Source organism: Dipodomys merriami, unplaced genomic scaffold, assembly GCF_024711535.1.
Source record: "Dipodomys merriami isolate MVZ:Mamm:240054 unplaced genomic scaffold, mDipMer1.0.p SCAF_3, whole genome shotgun sequence".
NCBI lineage: Eukaryota > Metazoa > Chordata > Mammalia > Rodentia > Heteromyidae > Dipodomys > Dipodomys merriami.
Genome location: NW_027204492.1, coordinates 28531356 through 28544296, shown reverse-complemented (window position 1 = coordinate 28544296; position 12941 = coordinate 28531356). Strand labels below are relative to the sequence as shown.

The following is a 12941-nucleotide window of genomic DNA, read 5'->3' as shown; positions in this document are numbered from 1 at the left end:
GGCTTGAACTCTGGGCTTGGGCACTGTCCCTGCGCTCTTCAGCTCAAGGCGAGCGCTTGAGCCACAGCACCACTTCTGGTTTTCGAGTGGTTTATTGAAGATGAGTCTCACGGTCTTTCCTGCCCAGGCTGGCTTTGAACCGTGATCCTCAGATCTCAGCTTCCTGAGTAGCTAGGATTACAGGCATGAGCCACCAGCACCCGGCTCTTATTAACCATCTTATAGAAGATAATCTTTTCCAAAGCCCAGTGCTGGTGACACATGCCTGTAATCCTAGCTATTTAGGAAGCTGAGATATAAGGATTGAGGTTCAAAGCCAGCCCAGGCACGAAAGTCCGCACAAATCTTGTCTTCAATAAATTACCAAAAAGTCAGAAATGGAGGCTATGATTCAAGTAGCAGATCACTGGACTTTATTAGCACAAAAGCTCAGGGACAATAGCCAGAACCTGAGTTCAAGTCCCAGGACCAGTTCACACACAAAAGAAGATAATCTTTTCTGGGCCTATTTCTTTTTATTTTTAATTGACAGGTTAAGTAACATGGGTAACTTACAGGGAAATTGGTAACATTTCTAATTCTGTAGGTTAAGATTTTCCTATAAAAGATCCGATTAAAGTTCCTCGTTCTAAGGATGTAGCTCAGTGTTCAGCCAGTCACCCAGCATATACAAGAATCTAAGTTTCTTCTCCAGCACCACAACCACAAAAAAGTTCCTGGTTCTTTCTAAAACCTGTTTATCCCAGACACCTTTTTTGCCAGTCCTGGGGCTTGAACTCAGGTCCTGGACATTGTCCCTGATCTTTTTGTTTGTTTGTTTGTTTAAGGCTAGCACTCTACCACTTGAGCCACAGTGCCACTTGTTGCTTTTTTTTGTTTATGTGGTACTGAGGAATCAAAAACAGGGCTTCATGCATACTAGGCAAGCACTCTACCAAGCCACATCCCCAGCCCCTATCCCACACATCTTAATCTGACTAGTTCCATTACTATTCATTACTTATTCTCCTTTACAAATATTTTTTCAAAGCCTCTTGTGTTGAACTGTTTTGTCATTTGGGTTTTAAAACAGCACAATTGACGGGCTGGGAAGGTGGCTCAGTGGTAGAGCGCTTGCCTTGCATGCATGAGGCCCTGGGTTCGATTCCTCAGCACCACATAAGCAAAAAGAAAGAAGCCATATGTGGTGCTGTGGCTCAAGTGGTAGAGCGCTAGCCTTGAGCTGAGGAGCTGAAGGACAGCACCCAGGCCCAGAGTTCAGGCCCCACAACCAGACCCCCCCCCCAAAAAAAAAGGACAGCACAATTGACATACTGCACACTTCAGTACAATTTTCTATCAGAATCAACACCTCTCAGTTCAACATTATCTATCAGTTCTATTCACCCAAAGGGATTAATCCAAAAACCAAAGGCACAAACAAACCTGTGTTAAAGTGGGTCTACTCACCTTTCAGCTATTTCCTCTTCTCTTCTCTTTTCTTTTTTCTTTTCTTCCTCCAACTCTTGTAATTTTAGCCTTTCTTGATTTCTCCTCCTTATAGCTCCTTCACTGAAGTGTTTGGTTGTATCAAACATAACCTGCCCCAAAGCAGTTTAATATTCTATTAGAAAGCTTTTTTTTTTTGCTGGTCCTGGGATTTGAACTCAGGGCTTTGGCACTGCCCCTGAGCTTCTTTTGCTCAAGGCTAGTAGTACTCTACCACTTAAGCCACAGCTCCACTTTCAACTTTTTTGGGGTGGTTAATTAAAGATAAGACTCTCACAGACTTTCCTGCCTGGACTGGCTTCCAACTGTGATCCTCAGATCTCAGCCTCCTGAGTAGCTAGTATTACAGGCGTGAGCCACTGACACCCAGATAGAAAGTTTGTATTGTTTGTTTTTTTCAGGTGACTGAGTATATCCAAGACCAGTGAGAGAAAACTCAGATAGTACATGCATGCAATTCAAAACCAAATGAATTGAAATCATCCTCTCCTGCCTCTCCACCAATAGCTTAGCAGTTCCTTTTGGGCACCAGCATTTTCTTAGGCAGACCCTTGGATAAGAACATCAGATCATTGTATAAAGTTAAGAAACTTTATACAAAATTGAGCTATTAATCGAACCTCAAGAAAACCTAGAAGAATGTCACATATGGCCAACAGCAGTCTCGCAGTACTAGTATAGGCACAAGGCAGAAATATAACTCTGTTACCTTTGGTTTGTAATAAAAATCAACTGGATATATATGTATATTTATTTATTTATATATAATTAGGGGTTACAGTTTCATAAGTCAGGTAATAAGTACATTTCATTTCTTTTTTTTTTTCATTGTTGGTGGTGGTTAGGGACTTGAACTCAGGGTCTGGGTACTCTCCCTGAGCTTTTTCACTCAAGGCTAGTGATCTACCATTTGGAGCCATAGGTCCACTTCCAGTTGTCTGGTGGCTAATTGGAGATAAGAATCTCATGGATTTTCCTGCCCAGGCTGACTTTGGAATGCGATCCTCAAATCTCAGCCCATGAGTATATTTCTTTTTGGACAATGTTTCACTATCCTTCACTCTCTCCCTGTTTTTACCTCCAATCCCCACCCATAAGTTATATTTTTAAAATCATCATAGACAAAAAAGTAGTCAGTAAGTGTGATAAGAAATGGATGGGGAGGTGGGGACGTGACAAAGCTGCAAGAAAAGTGAAACAACAAAATGTAAGACTGAACATGATTATTAAACTATGTTTCAAATCTTCAAATAAAGCTGAGTGAGGGAATTAGATTTGCTTAAAAACTAAATGTAGCTGGGCGCCAGTGGCTCACGCCTGTAATACTAGATATTCAGGAGGCTGAGACCTAAGGATCAAGGTTCAAAACCACCCCAGTCAGGAAAGTCTGTGAGATTCTTATCTCAAATTAACTACCAAAACACCAGAAATAGAGCTATGGCTAAAATAATACAGTGCTAGCCTTAAGCAAAAAAAGCTCAGAGATGGGCTAGGAAGGTGGCCCAGTGGTAGAGTGCTTGCCTTGCATGCATGAGGCCCTTGGTTCAATTTCTCAGCACCACATAAGCAGAAAAAGCCAGAAGTGGAGTGCTAGCCTTGAGCTGAAGAGCTGAGGGACAGTGCCCAGGCCCAGAGGTCAGGCCCCACAACTGGCAAAAAAAAAAAAAAAGCTCAGAGAGAGTGCTCAGAACCTAAGTTCAAGCCCCAGGACTAGCATACACAGAAAAATAACAAGTGTCAGTAGTAGAGCACTTGTCTGGTATGCACAAGGCCCGGGGTTGATCTCTAGCACCATGGAAAATAATAAAGAATAAACAAAAACAGGGAAAATAGCTACTTAAAAATAATGATGAGTTCATATCTATATTACTTTGGATGGAAGGGAAATATAAAAGAATGAGGATGAAGACTGCAAGTGGAGAATTCTCCTTCATCTTACTGGAATGGCTTTATTTATAAAGGTAGTCAATACCAGAGCCTTTTGTCTGACTAAATAGTTCATAATTTAAATTTATACATTTAAACATGAGTGCCCCCCACACACACCCTGGAAGCTGAAATTCCAAATTCATACTTAAGGCTGATGTTTAGAAAAGGGAGGACTATCCACATCTTTTCTACTGCTTGGTTAAAAGATTTCAAATTGCTGGCACAGGTGGCTTACACCTGTAATCCTAGCTTCTGGGGAGGCTGAGATGTGAGGATTGTCAGTCAAAGCCAATCTGGGCAGGAAAGGTTTTTTTTCTTTTTTCTTTTTCTTTCGTGTGTGTGTGTGTGTGTGTGTGTGTGTGTGTGTGTGTGTGTGTGTGTTTTCTTTTTCTTTCGTGTGTGTGTGTGTGTGTGTGTGTGTGTGTGTGTGTGTGTGTGTGTGTGTGTGTGTGTGTGTGTGTGTGTGTGTGTGTGTGTGTGCGCCAGTCCTGGGGCTTGAACTCAGAACCTGGGTGCTATCCCTGAGCTCATTTTGCTCAAAGTTAGCTCTCTATGTCCAGCTTTTTTCAAGTAGTCTATTGGAGATAAGAGTCTCATGGACTTTCCTGCCCAGGCTGGCTTTGAACCATGATCCTCAGATCTCATCTTCCTGAGGAACTAGGATTTCAGGAATGAGACGCCAGTGCCTAGCTGGGAAAGGAAAATTTATGAGATTCTAATCTCCAGTAAACTACCAAAAAGCTGGAAGTGGAGCTGTGGCTCAAGTGGCAAAGAGCTAGCCTTGAGAAAAATAAAAAATTGTCAGGGACAGTGCCTGGGCCAAGAGTTCAAATCCTAGGATCAGCACCAAAAACCGGGGGGAGGGGAGGGCAGGGGAAGATGACCAAAGCTTGCAGACATCAATGAAGTATGGCATGATTAAATAGACAGAATTGATAGATTTAATAGATTGGTTTGAAAAATCAAGGATCCAAGTTTGTTTAGGATTATATTTTAGCAGTTTACACATGCTGAAAAATGTGTCTAAATCATGACCTCAGGGGTAATGAGGTCATAAGCTGTTCTCTTGTGGTTACACACTGTATATATCCTTCTCTCGGCAATTTGTCCACCATAATCAGCATATGAGATAGTTCCATAGGGATTGCCAATAGTCCTTTAACACCCTCAAGAAACTGGAACAGAGACCCACACTGTAATGACCATCATTTTTAAATCGCAGCTGGCAGTATTCCTGAGAACATAAGACTGGGTGTTCAACTGAGAATTTTCTTCCTAAACCTCCAGTTAGTAAGAATAACATGAAGCCAGGCACCAGTGCCTCATGTCTGTAATCCTAGCTACTCAGGAGGCTGAGATCTGAGGATCGCAGCTTGAAGCCAGCCTGGGCAGGAAAGTCCATGAGACTTATCTTCAATGAACTACCAAAAAGGCAGAAGTGGAACTGTGGACTAAGTGGTAGAACACTAGCCTTGAGCAAAAGAAGCTCAGGGAGAGCACCCAGGTCCTAAGTTCAAGCCTAAGAACCCGCACAAAAATAAATTAAAAAAAGAATAATATGAGCCTTTATATTAGCAATGGATCAGAGCTGGGTGTCCTCCTGGATGCGTCCTTCCAGCTTTGATTAATTCCTACCTTAATGTTACATGCCAGAGCCTTCCCATCATCTCCTTTAAGCATCAGCTTCATCCCTCGAAGGGATTCCATGGCTTTTATAAAGTCAGTTGACTCCTGGTATTGTATAAAGGCCTCAAAAGTCTGCAAGCCAAAGCTAAAACCCCCAAAGCTATCACCAGTCATCACCTCTCTGTAGGGGTCAAGCATAGGGATATCCACATTCTTGATCTTCCCAAAACTTTCAAAGACCACCCGAAGGATCTCTTCACATGGTTTCTCCCCACTGGAGCCTTTAGGTGCAAACCACTTACAGGGTAAGCCTTCAAAATATATGGAATCAGGACTCCTATCATGGTCTTGCTCCTCAGCTCCATCACTCACCAAGGCCTCTGTCTCTTTAGGGAAATGTTCCCATTCTCCCTGAGCATCTGTAGCAACTACTTTTAAGTCTGTTTTCAAACCATTGAGCTTGATGATCTTCCCATGTAACTTTGCCTTCAGGATCTGAACCAAACTTCGAGTCTCTGCTTCACCCTCAAATCGAATGAAGTCTTTTGTACTCTTGGAGAGTCGAACTGTAGTGAATTGATCAGGACAAATCAGACTTTTCAGCTGGTCAAGAACTTCCCAGTTAGAGAAGGGCCTCACAGGTTCTCCACACTCTGGGAGCAAGACGTTGATCATTAATTTTGCTATAGGCTTGAGGTAGAGGTGCTGAGCTGCGCAGAGCTCCGTCGCCTCAGAGTTATCATACACCACTGTGACTGTCATGGTGTCCACACCACCTTACAGGACAAAAGAGACATTTTTTAATACAAAAAGAGCAAAACACAAATTGAGGCCATGAACTGATGCTGTTATTGCTCGAGTTAGATCCAGTTGCCAGAGGAGAAGTATACTGTAGGTAAAATTAAAACAATACCTTACTGGGGCTGGGCAGGTAGCTCAGTGGTAGAGTGCTTGCCTTGCATGCATGAAGCCCTGGGTTCGATTCCTTGGCACCACATAAGCAGAAAAATCCAGAAGTGGTGCTGTGGCTCAAGTGGTAGAGCACTAGCCATTAGGTGAAGAGCTGAGGGACAGTGCCCAGGCCCAGAGTTCAGGCCTCACGAATGAACAACAACAACAACAAAAAACCCAAAACAATACCTTACTATATGGAACTAATAAGCAATTATAGTAAAGTTGTAGAAAGCAAAGTTAATATGAAAAGTCATACCTTTCCTGTGGGTCCACAGTGAACAAATTTGAAAGTTAAATGACAATGCCATTTATAGTAGCACCAAGATCAATGAAATACTTTGGTAGAAATCTAACAAAATAGGCAGAAGACCAATCAGAGGGAAACTACAAAAGTGATGAAAGATACCAAAGAATTAGATAACGTATCACATGGATAAGAAGACTTAAAGAAGTGGTACTGAGACTCAGTGGTAGAGTGCTAGGCTTGAGAGAGAAAGCTTAGGAAATGTGCCCAGGTCCTGAGTTCAACCACCACAATTGACAGAAAACAAAAAAGAAATGTCAAGGTGTCATTTTTTATTTTCCAACTTAGCTTATAGTTTCCGTAAGTTTTATTTTTGCCTTTTGTAGATTAAAAACTTGAATTTTCCAGGCACCTGTGGCTCATGCCTATAACATACATATATTCATATATACAATATATATTAATATATCATTATACACATGTAATTATTGTTTAATATCAATATAGTGTATATGTATATATATCATTATATATGTAATTATTATTTAACATCAATTCATTTTTTAGTTTAAGAATATATTGTCATCACTGGTGACTCATTCCTGTAATCCTAGATACTCAGAAGACTAAGATCTGAGTCTCATGACTCAAAGCCAGTCCGGGCAGGAAAGTCCATGACATTCTTATCTCCAATAAACTACTCAGAAAAAGCTGGAAGTGTTACTGTGGCTCAAGTGGTAGAGCTCTAGCCTTGAACACAAAGAGGCCCAGGGACAGCACCTAGACCCTGTGTTCAAGCCCCAGGCCCGTGGGGAAAAAAAAAAGAATATATCAGTAAAAATTTTACAAATGGCCTCTTTAAAATCCTGATAACTCAAGTTGCTAATTCCCAGTGACAGTAACACACTGACACATTTGGTCCTTCTCATATTTTCCCCAGCTATTCACAGGCTTTAGATCTTTGTTTTTGTAGACCTGGGCTTAAACTTAGGGCCTGGACACTGTCCCTGAGCTTCTTTTGCTCAAGGCTAGCACACTACCACATTCCCAGTCCAGGCTTTAGATTTTAAATATCTATTAATAGTTCATATTAACTTACTTTCCAGATAGTTGAAAAACAGTGACTCATGCTTGTAATTCTAGATACTCAGGGGGCTGAGAGCTGAGGATTGATGGAGGTTCAAAGCCAGCCAGGGCAGGAAAATCCATCAGACTCTTATCGCCACTAAATGACAAAAATTAGCTGGAAGTGGAGTTGTGACTCAAGTAAGAGAGCACTAGTCTTGAGTAAAAAAAGCTCAGGGACAGCACCCAGGCCCTGAGTTCAAGCCCCAGGACTGGCCTACACACACAAAAAAAATAGAAATAAAAAGATAATTTTCCAATCCTATTACAAAATATTGAGGACCAAGTGGTAGGCTTTTATATATACCATGGCCTCATGGCCACAGAAATGCCACTGACACTACTACAGTACTTGGCACATAGGTGCCACACCTATGTGCCACAATTAATTCCCAGTGTAACACTTCTTTCTTAGTAAAACCTCAAGCCAAAAACTAAGGAAAAGTAAAAGAGGAGGAGGAGGAGGAGGAGGAGGAGGAGGAGGAAGAGGAGGAGGAGGAGGAGGAGGAGGAGGAGGAGGAACAGGAGGAGGGAGGAGGAAGGAGGAGGGAGGAGGAAGAGGAGGAGGAAGAAGAGGAGGAAGAGGAGGAAGCAAAAGAGGGAAGGACTGACAAGGAAGAATGCCAAAGATACTTTTTAGGGGGAGAAAGTTGCAGCATAATGTTTGTAAAAACAATATAATGAAGTCATGAAAAGAAGATAAGCATACATATGGCTGCATATATATACAAAATCTGAAAAGATGTACATCAAATTGTATTTCTTCTAGAAAGTGGATTGGGACTATACTACAAGGGATTTTACCATTTTACTTGACATATTTATTCCTTCATTCATTTGCTTATTTACATTGAGGATGAAGCCCAGGGCCTCACACATGTCATCAAGTGCTCCATCCTTGGGCTACACTGCTAGCCCACTTTTTATTGGTTCAAAATAGAGGAAACAAGGCTGGGAATGTGGCTTAGTGGTAGAGTGCTTGCCTAGCAAGCGAGCCCTGGGTTTAATTCCTCAGTACCACATACACAGAAAAAGCCAGAAGTGGCACTGTGGCTCAAGTGGCAGAGTGCTAGTCTTGAGCAAAAGAAGCTCAGAGACAGTGCCTAGGCTCTGAGTTCAAGCCCTAGGACTGGTTAAAAAAAAAAGGAAACACAATAACAATAAGCAATTTAGCTGGGTGCCTGTGAATCACAACTGTAATCTTCGCTACTCAGGGGCTGAGACCTGGAAGATTAAGAGTTGAAGCTAGCCCAGGAAGAAAAGTACAAAAGACTCCCACTCTAATGAACAAGCAAATGCCAGGTTGGAAGTGTGGCTCAATTGGTGGAAGGCCAGCTATGAGCCATCTTGAGACCTTGAGTTGAAACCCATTTGGTCTCAAAAAATGGGTTAAAGGGGCTGGTGGTATGGCTCAGTTGGTAGAGTGCTAGCCAATGAGCAAAAGCAGTAGGTACTGAGTTAAGTCCCAGTCTTAGATGGAAAGGAAGGAAGGAAGGAAGGAAGGAAGGAAGGAAGGAAGGAAGGAAGGAAGGAAGGAAGGAAGGAAGGAAGGAAGGAAGGAAGGAAGGAAGGAAGGAAGGAAGGAGGGTAGGAAGGAAGGAAGGGAGGGAGGGAGGGAGGGAGGGAGGGAGGGAAGGGAAGGGAGGGAAGGGAAGGGAAGGGAAGGGAGAGAGGGAGGGAACGGAAGGGAACGGAAGGAGGGAGGGAGAAAAGAAGGAAGGAAGGAAGAAAGAAAGAAAGAAAGAAAGAAAGAAAGAAAGAAAGAAAGAAAGAAAGAAAGAAAGAAAGAAAGAAAGAAAGAAAGAAAGAAAGAAAATAATCAAGCCTTGGGGTTGGAGGCATAGTTGAGTTGGTAGAGTGCTAGCTAATGAGCAAAAGTGGCAGGTACCAAGTTCAAGTCCTGGTCTTGGACCAAAAAGAAAAGAAAAGAAAAAAGAAAAGAAAAGAAAAGGGCCAAAACAGATCAACATGGTACCAACCCTCTCTCCACCATCACTGTAAATGCTGGAAGCATCTGACCCCATCATTGAGGTTTATATGAATGGTGACTGATGCCTGGGAGTTTCGGAATTTGTATAACAAGGGATCACTGGACAACTGCCATACTACCTTTATCATTGGCCACAGAAAAACTTATTTTTAATGACTGCTTTATTGATTTGGGCTGGGGTAGAGTGGTAGAGTGCTTTCCTAGTATGCAGGTAGCCCTCGGTTTCATTCTTAGAACCTCATTGAAAGCTGCTTTATTGAGACATAATTGATATACAGTAAACCACACGTATCAAATTTTTATAAGTTTTGACACATGCATACAAGCCCATGAAACCATCTCCATGATCAAGATAGTAAAAACACCTACCACCATCCGCAAATTTCCTATGCCCCTTGGTAAACTATCCCCTGCTATTAGCAACCATTGGTCTATCTGCAAATGTTTAAGCCCCAATTTATTTAGTAACATAATGGAAATAAGTATTTTTGGAAAATACTCATACACTACTGAACTTTTTTTTTTTGTCGGCCGTGGGGCTTGAACTCTGGGCCTGGGCGCTGTCCCTCAGCTCTTCAGCTCAAGGCGAGCGCTCTACCACTTGAGCTACAGCGCCACTTCCGGTTTTCTGGTGGTTTATTGGAGATAGGAGTCTCACGGTCTCTCCTGCCCGGGCTGGCTTTGAACCGCGATCCTCAGATCTCAGCCTCCTGAGTAGCTAGGATTACAGGCGTGAGCCACCAGCACCCGGCACTACTGAACTTTTAACATGTGCTTTCCTCTAACTCAGAATATTTTCTCAATTGCAAGGCTAAAATGCTGATTCTTACCTACTTAAAGCTATTAAAGGGCCCTGCTTCATTCTTGAAAATATGTGCAAAAAAGTTTGTACTTTTCTCCTCACAAGGTTCCTGTTTACTGAAGCATATGACTTACTTTAAATTATATACTATACAGTAGATTATATATTACTCAAATTATATCTACCAAAACAGGTAAGATCACTGAGATCAAATTAAAACTAACCCTAGAACAATCTGATTTGCCCTGTAATTTTCCCTTTAATAAACCTGGGCTTTTTTTTTTTGCTGAGTCCTGGGGCTTGAACTCAAGGCCTGGACACTGTCCCTGAGCTTCTTTTGCTTAAGGCTAGCACTCTACCACTTGAGCCATGGCACCACTTCCAGCTTTTTGTGTTTATGTGGGACTGAGGAACAGAACTCAGGGCTTCATGCATGCTAGGCAAGCACTCTACTAATAAGCTACATTCCCAGCCCTAAGTCTGTGCTTTGACTGAAATAACTGTAGAATTCCCATCCTTTTCACGAATCATTGTCATATGCACAATTAATTTATTTAACCATTAATTTAACAATTAATTTATTTAAAAAGCCTACTCTATACAAGGCTCTTATAACAAATGCTGTAATTATGATCCCTATAATATTAAAAATCAGTTGGGCACTGAAGGTTCACTGAATCAGTTGGGCCTGTAAACCTAGCTACTCAGGAGGCTGAGATCATGGTTCAAAGCTAGCCTGGGCAGGAAAGCCTGTGAGACTCTTATCTCCAATTAACCACCAGAAAACAGAAAGTTGTGTTGTGCTCAAAGTGGTATAACATTAGCCTTGAGTGAAAGAGCTCAAGGACAGTGCCCAGGCCCAGAGTTCAAGCCCCACAACCAATAAAAAAATGTCAAATTTTAATAATGATTTTTAAAACTATTCTTATATTCTGTTATATTCAATCATGGCCTTCCCAACTCACATGCATGCATCTTTCTTCTAGCCTTATGATTCAGACAACCCTACTGATGACTTATTCTTTAAACAGCTTTGCAGAGGCCAGGGGGGACTCCTTTAACCTTAAAAAAACTATAGCTATTCAATAACACAAAATGTATTTTAGCAACATATTTTATATATCTCTATACTAAGATATTTCAAGCTACAATGTCTGTAGGAGATTCTCAGAAAACATGGCTGTGTTAGCAATACCATGTGGATGAGGCACATTTTAAAAGCAAGAGGAGAATGAACAGGACAATCTACATAGTTTCATATCCTCTCTCGAGTTAGATCTTTGTTGTGTCTCTTTTTCTTTTTAGATTTTTTTTTTTACTATCATGGGGCTTGAACTCTAGGCTTGGGCACTGTCCCTGTGCTCTTCAGCTCAAGACGAGCACTCTACACTTGAGCCACAGTGCCACTTCCAGTTTTCTAGTGGTTTATTGGAGATAAGAGTCTCAAGGACTTTCCTGCCCAGGCTTGCTTTGAACCGTGATCCTCAGATCTCAGCCTCTTGAGTAGCTAGGATTACAGGTGTGAGCCACTGGCACCCAGCTGTTTTTAGATTTTTTTTTTAAATCAGTACCAAAGTTTGAACTCAGGGACTCACTGGCTTGGCTGGTTTTCTACAACTTGAGCCACATCTCCAGCCCCACTTTTGCTGGTTATTTTGGAGATGGAGTTTCAGGCAGTTTTCTGCCCAGGCTGGCATTGAACTACAATCCTCTAGATCTCAGCCTCCTAAGTAGCTAGGATTATAGGAATAAGCTACTGGGCCCAGCTGTCCAAGCTTTTGAAACTTGAAGTTAATCATTTCGAAATCATTTAGATACACAACATTATATCAACATATTTACAACTCATTAGGGCAGCCAACATTTATCTGGGTCAAATCAACTTAGCCAATTGCCAATTGTCTGGCTAGTGTAGAATCCCAGTAACTCATTTTTTTCTGTTCTCCCCCCCCCCCCCCCCGCCTCCCAGTAACTCTTAACTAAACAAAAATATTCCATGGCTCTTCAGTCAAGATGCAATGGATGAATGTTCAAGTCTTCTGACACCTCTTTAAACTGAACAACACTGGTAAAACAAGCTGATCATATGCTCTGAACTTTGAATATTTCAAAACCACCTCATTAAAATGAGCAACACTCAGTTTGGCAATAAGAGGAACATTCCAATTATATGATCCTCTAAATGACCAAATTCCCAATTAATATAGCCTGAAAGGGATTATTAGGGATACTTACAGGGGAGTCTCCATAGAAGAAAAGAGACTTTTGGAAACATAGCTATTCAGCAATGACACATTTACAAAAATCCTATTCGAAGAGAGAACTTCTAGAAGTACTCAGAAAAACTCAGTTCTAAGGCAAGTTTAGTGTGGAGAATTTTGATCTTGAAACAAAGAAAATTGATTCATACTAAATCATCTCTTGGGGCAATTTATTTTCCTGTATTCTTTTCCTTTAGGCAAAAAAAACACCCTAAAGATTCCTTTATGTGATAATGTTTGTAAAAGCAAAGTGTTTCTGCATGGAATAGAAAACAAATTATGCAATATATGTTGTACATTTTACAACTGGTATTTGCCAATTGTGCCTCAAAAAAAGCCAGAAATGAATAATAGTAATACCCTTATGAAGTGCTAGAAGTGTTAATTACCTTGATTGTAGTCATTATTTCATGGTGTATATGTGCTATAGCTGTATATACACATATATGTATACACAAATTTAATTTGTCAATCACATCTCACTAAAGCTAGAGAAAGAATTTCTTAATTAAAATAAAAACA

At 41.2% G+C, this 12941-nt stretch overlaps 1 protein-coding gene across 2 annotated transcripts in view; it reads right to left on the bottom strand.

The window, feature by feature from the left end:
* LOC138840105 (A-kinase anchor protein 17B-like) overlaps positions 1–12941 on the bottom strand; it is a 35381-nt gene that overhangs the window by 11283 nt on the left and 11157 nt on the right. For both annotated transcript variants that reach the window (XM_070039835.1, XM_070039836.1), the window contains exons 3-4: positions 5053–5819; positions 1450–1580 (exon numbers count right to left, since the gene is read on the bottom strand). In XM_070039835.1, coding sequence (XP_069895936.1) covers positions 1450–1580; positions 5053–5805 — 884 coding nt within the window. In that variant the 5' untranslated portion in view covers positions 5806–5819. The remainder of the gene's footprint in view (positions 1–1449; positions 1581–5052; positions 5820–12941) is intronic.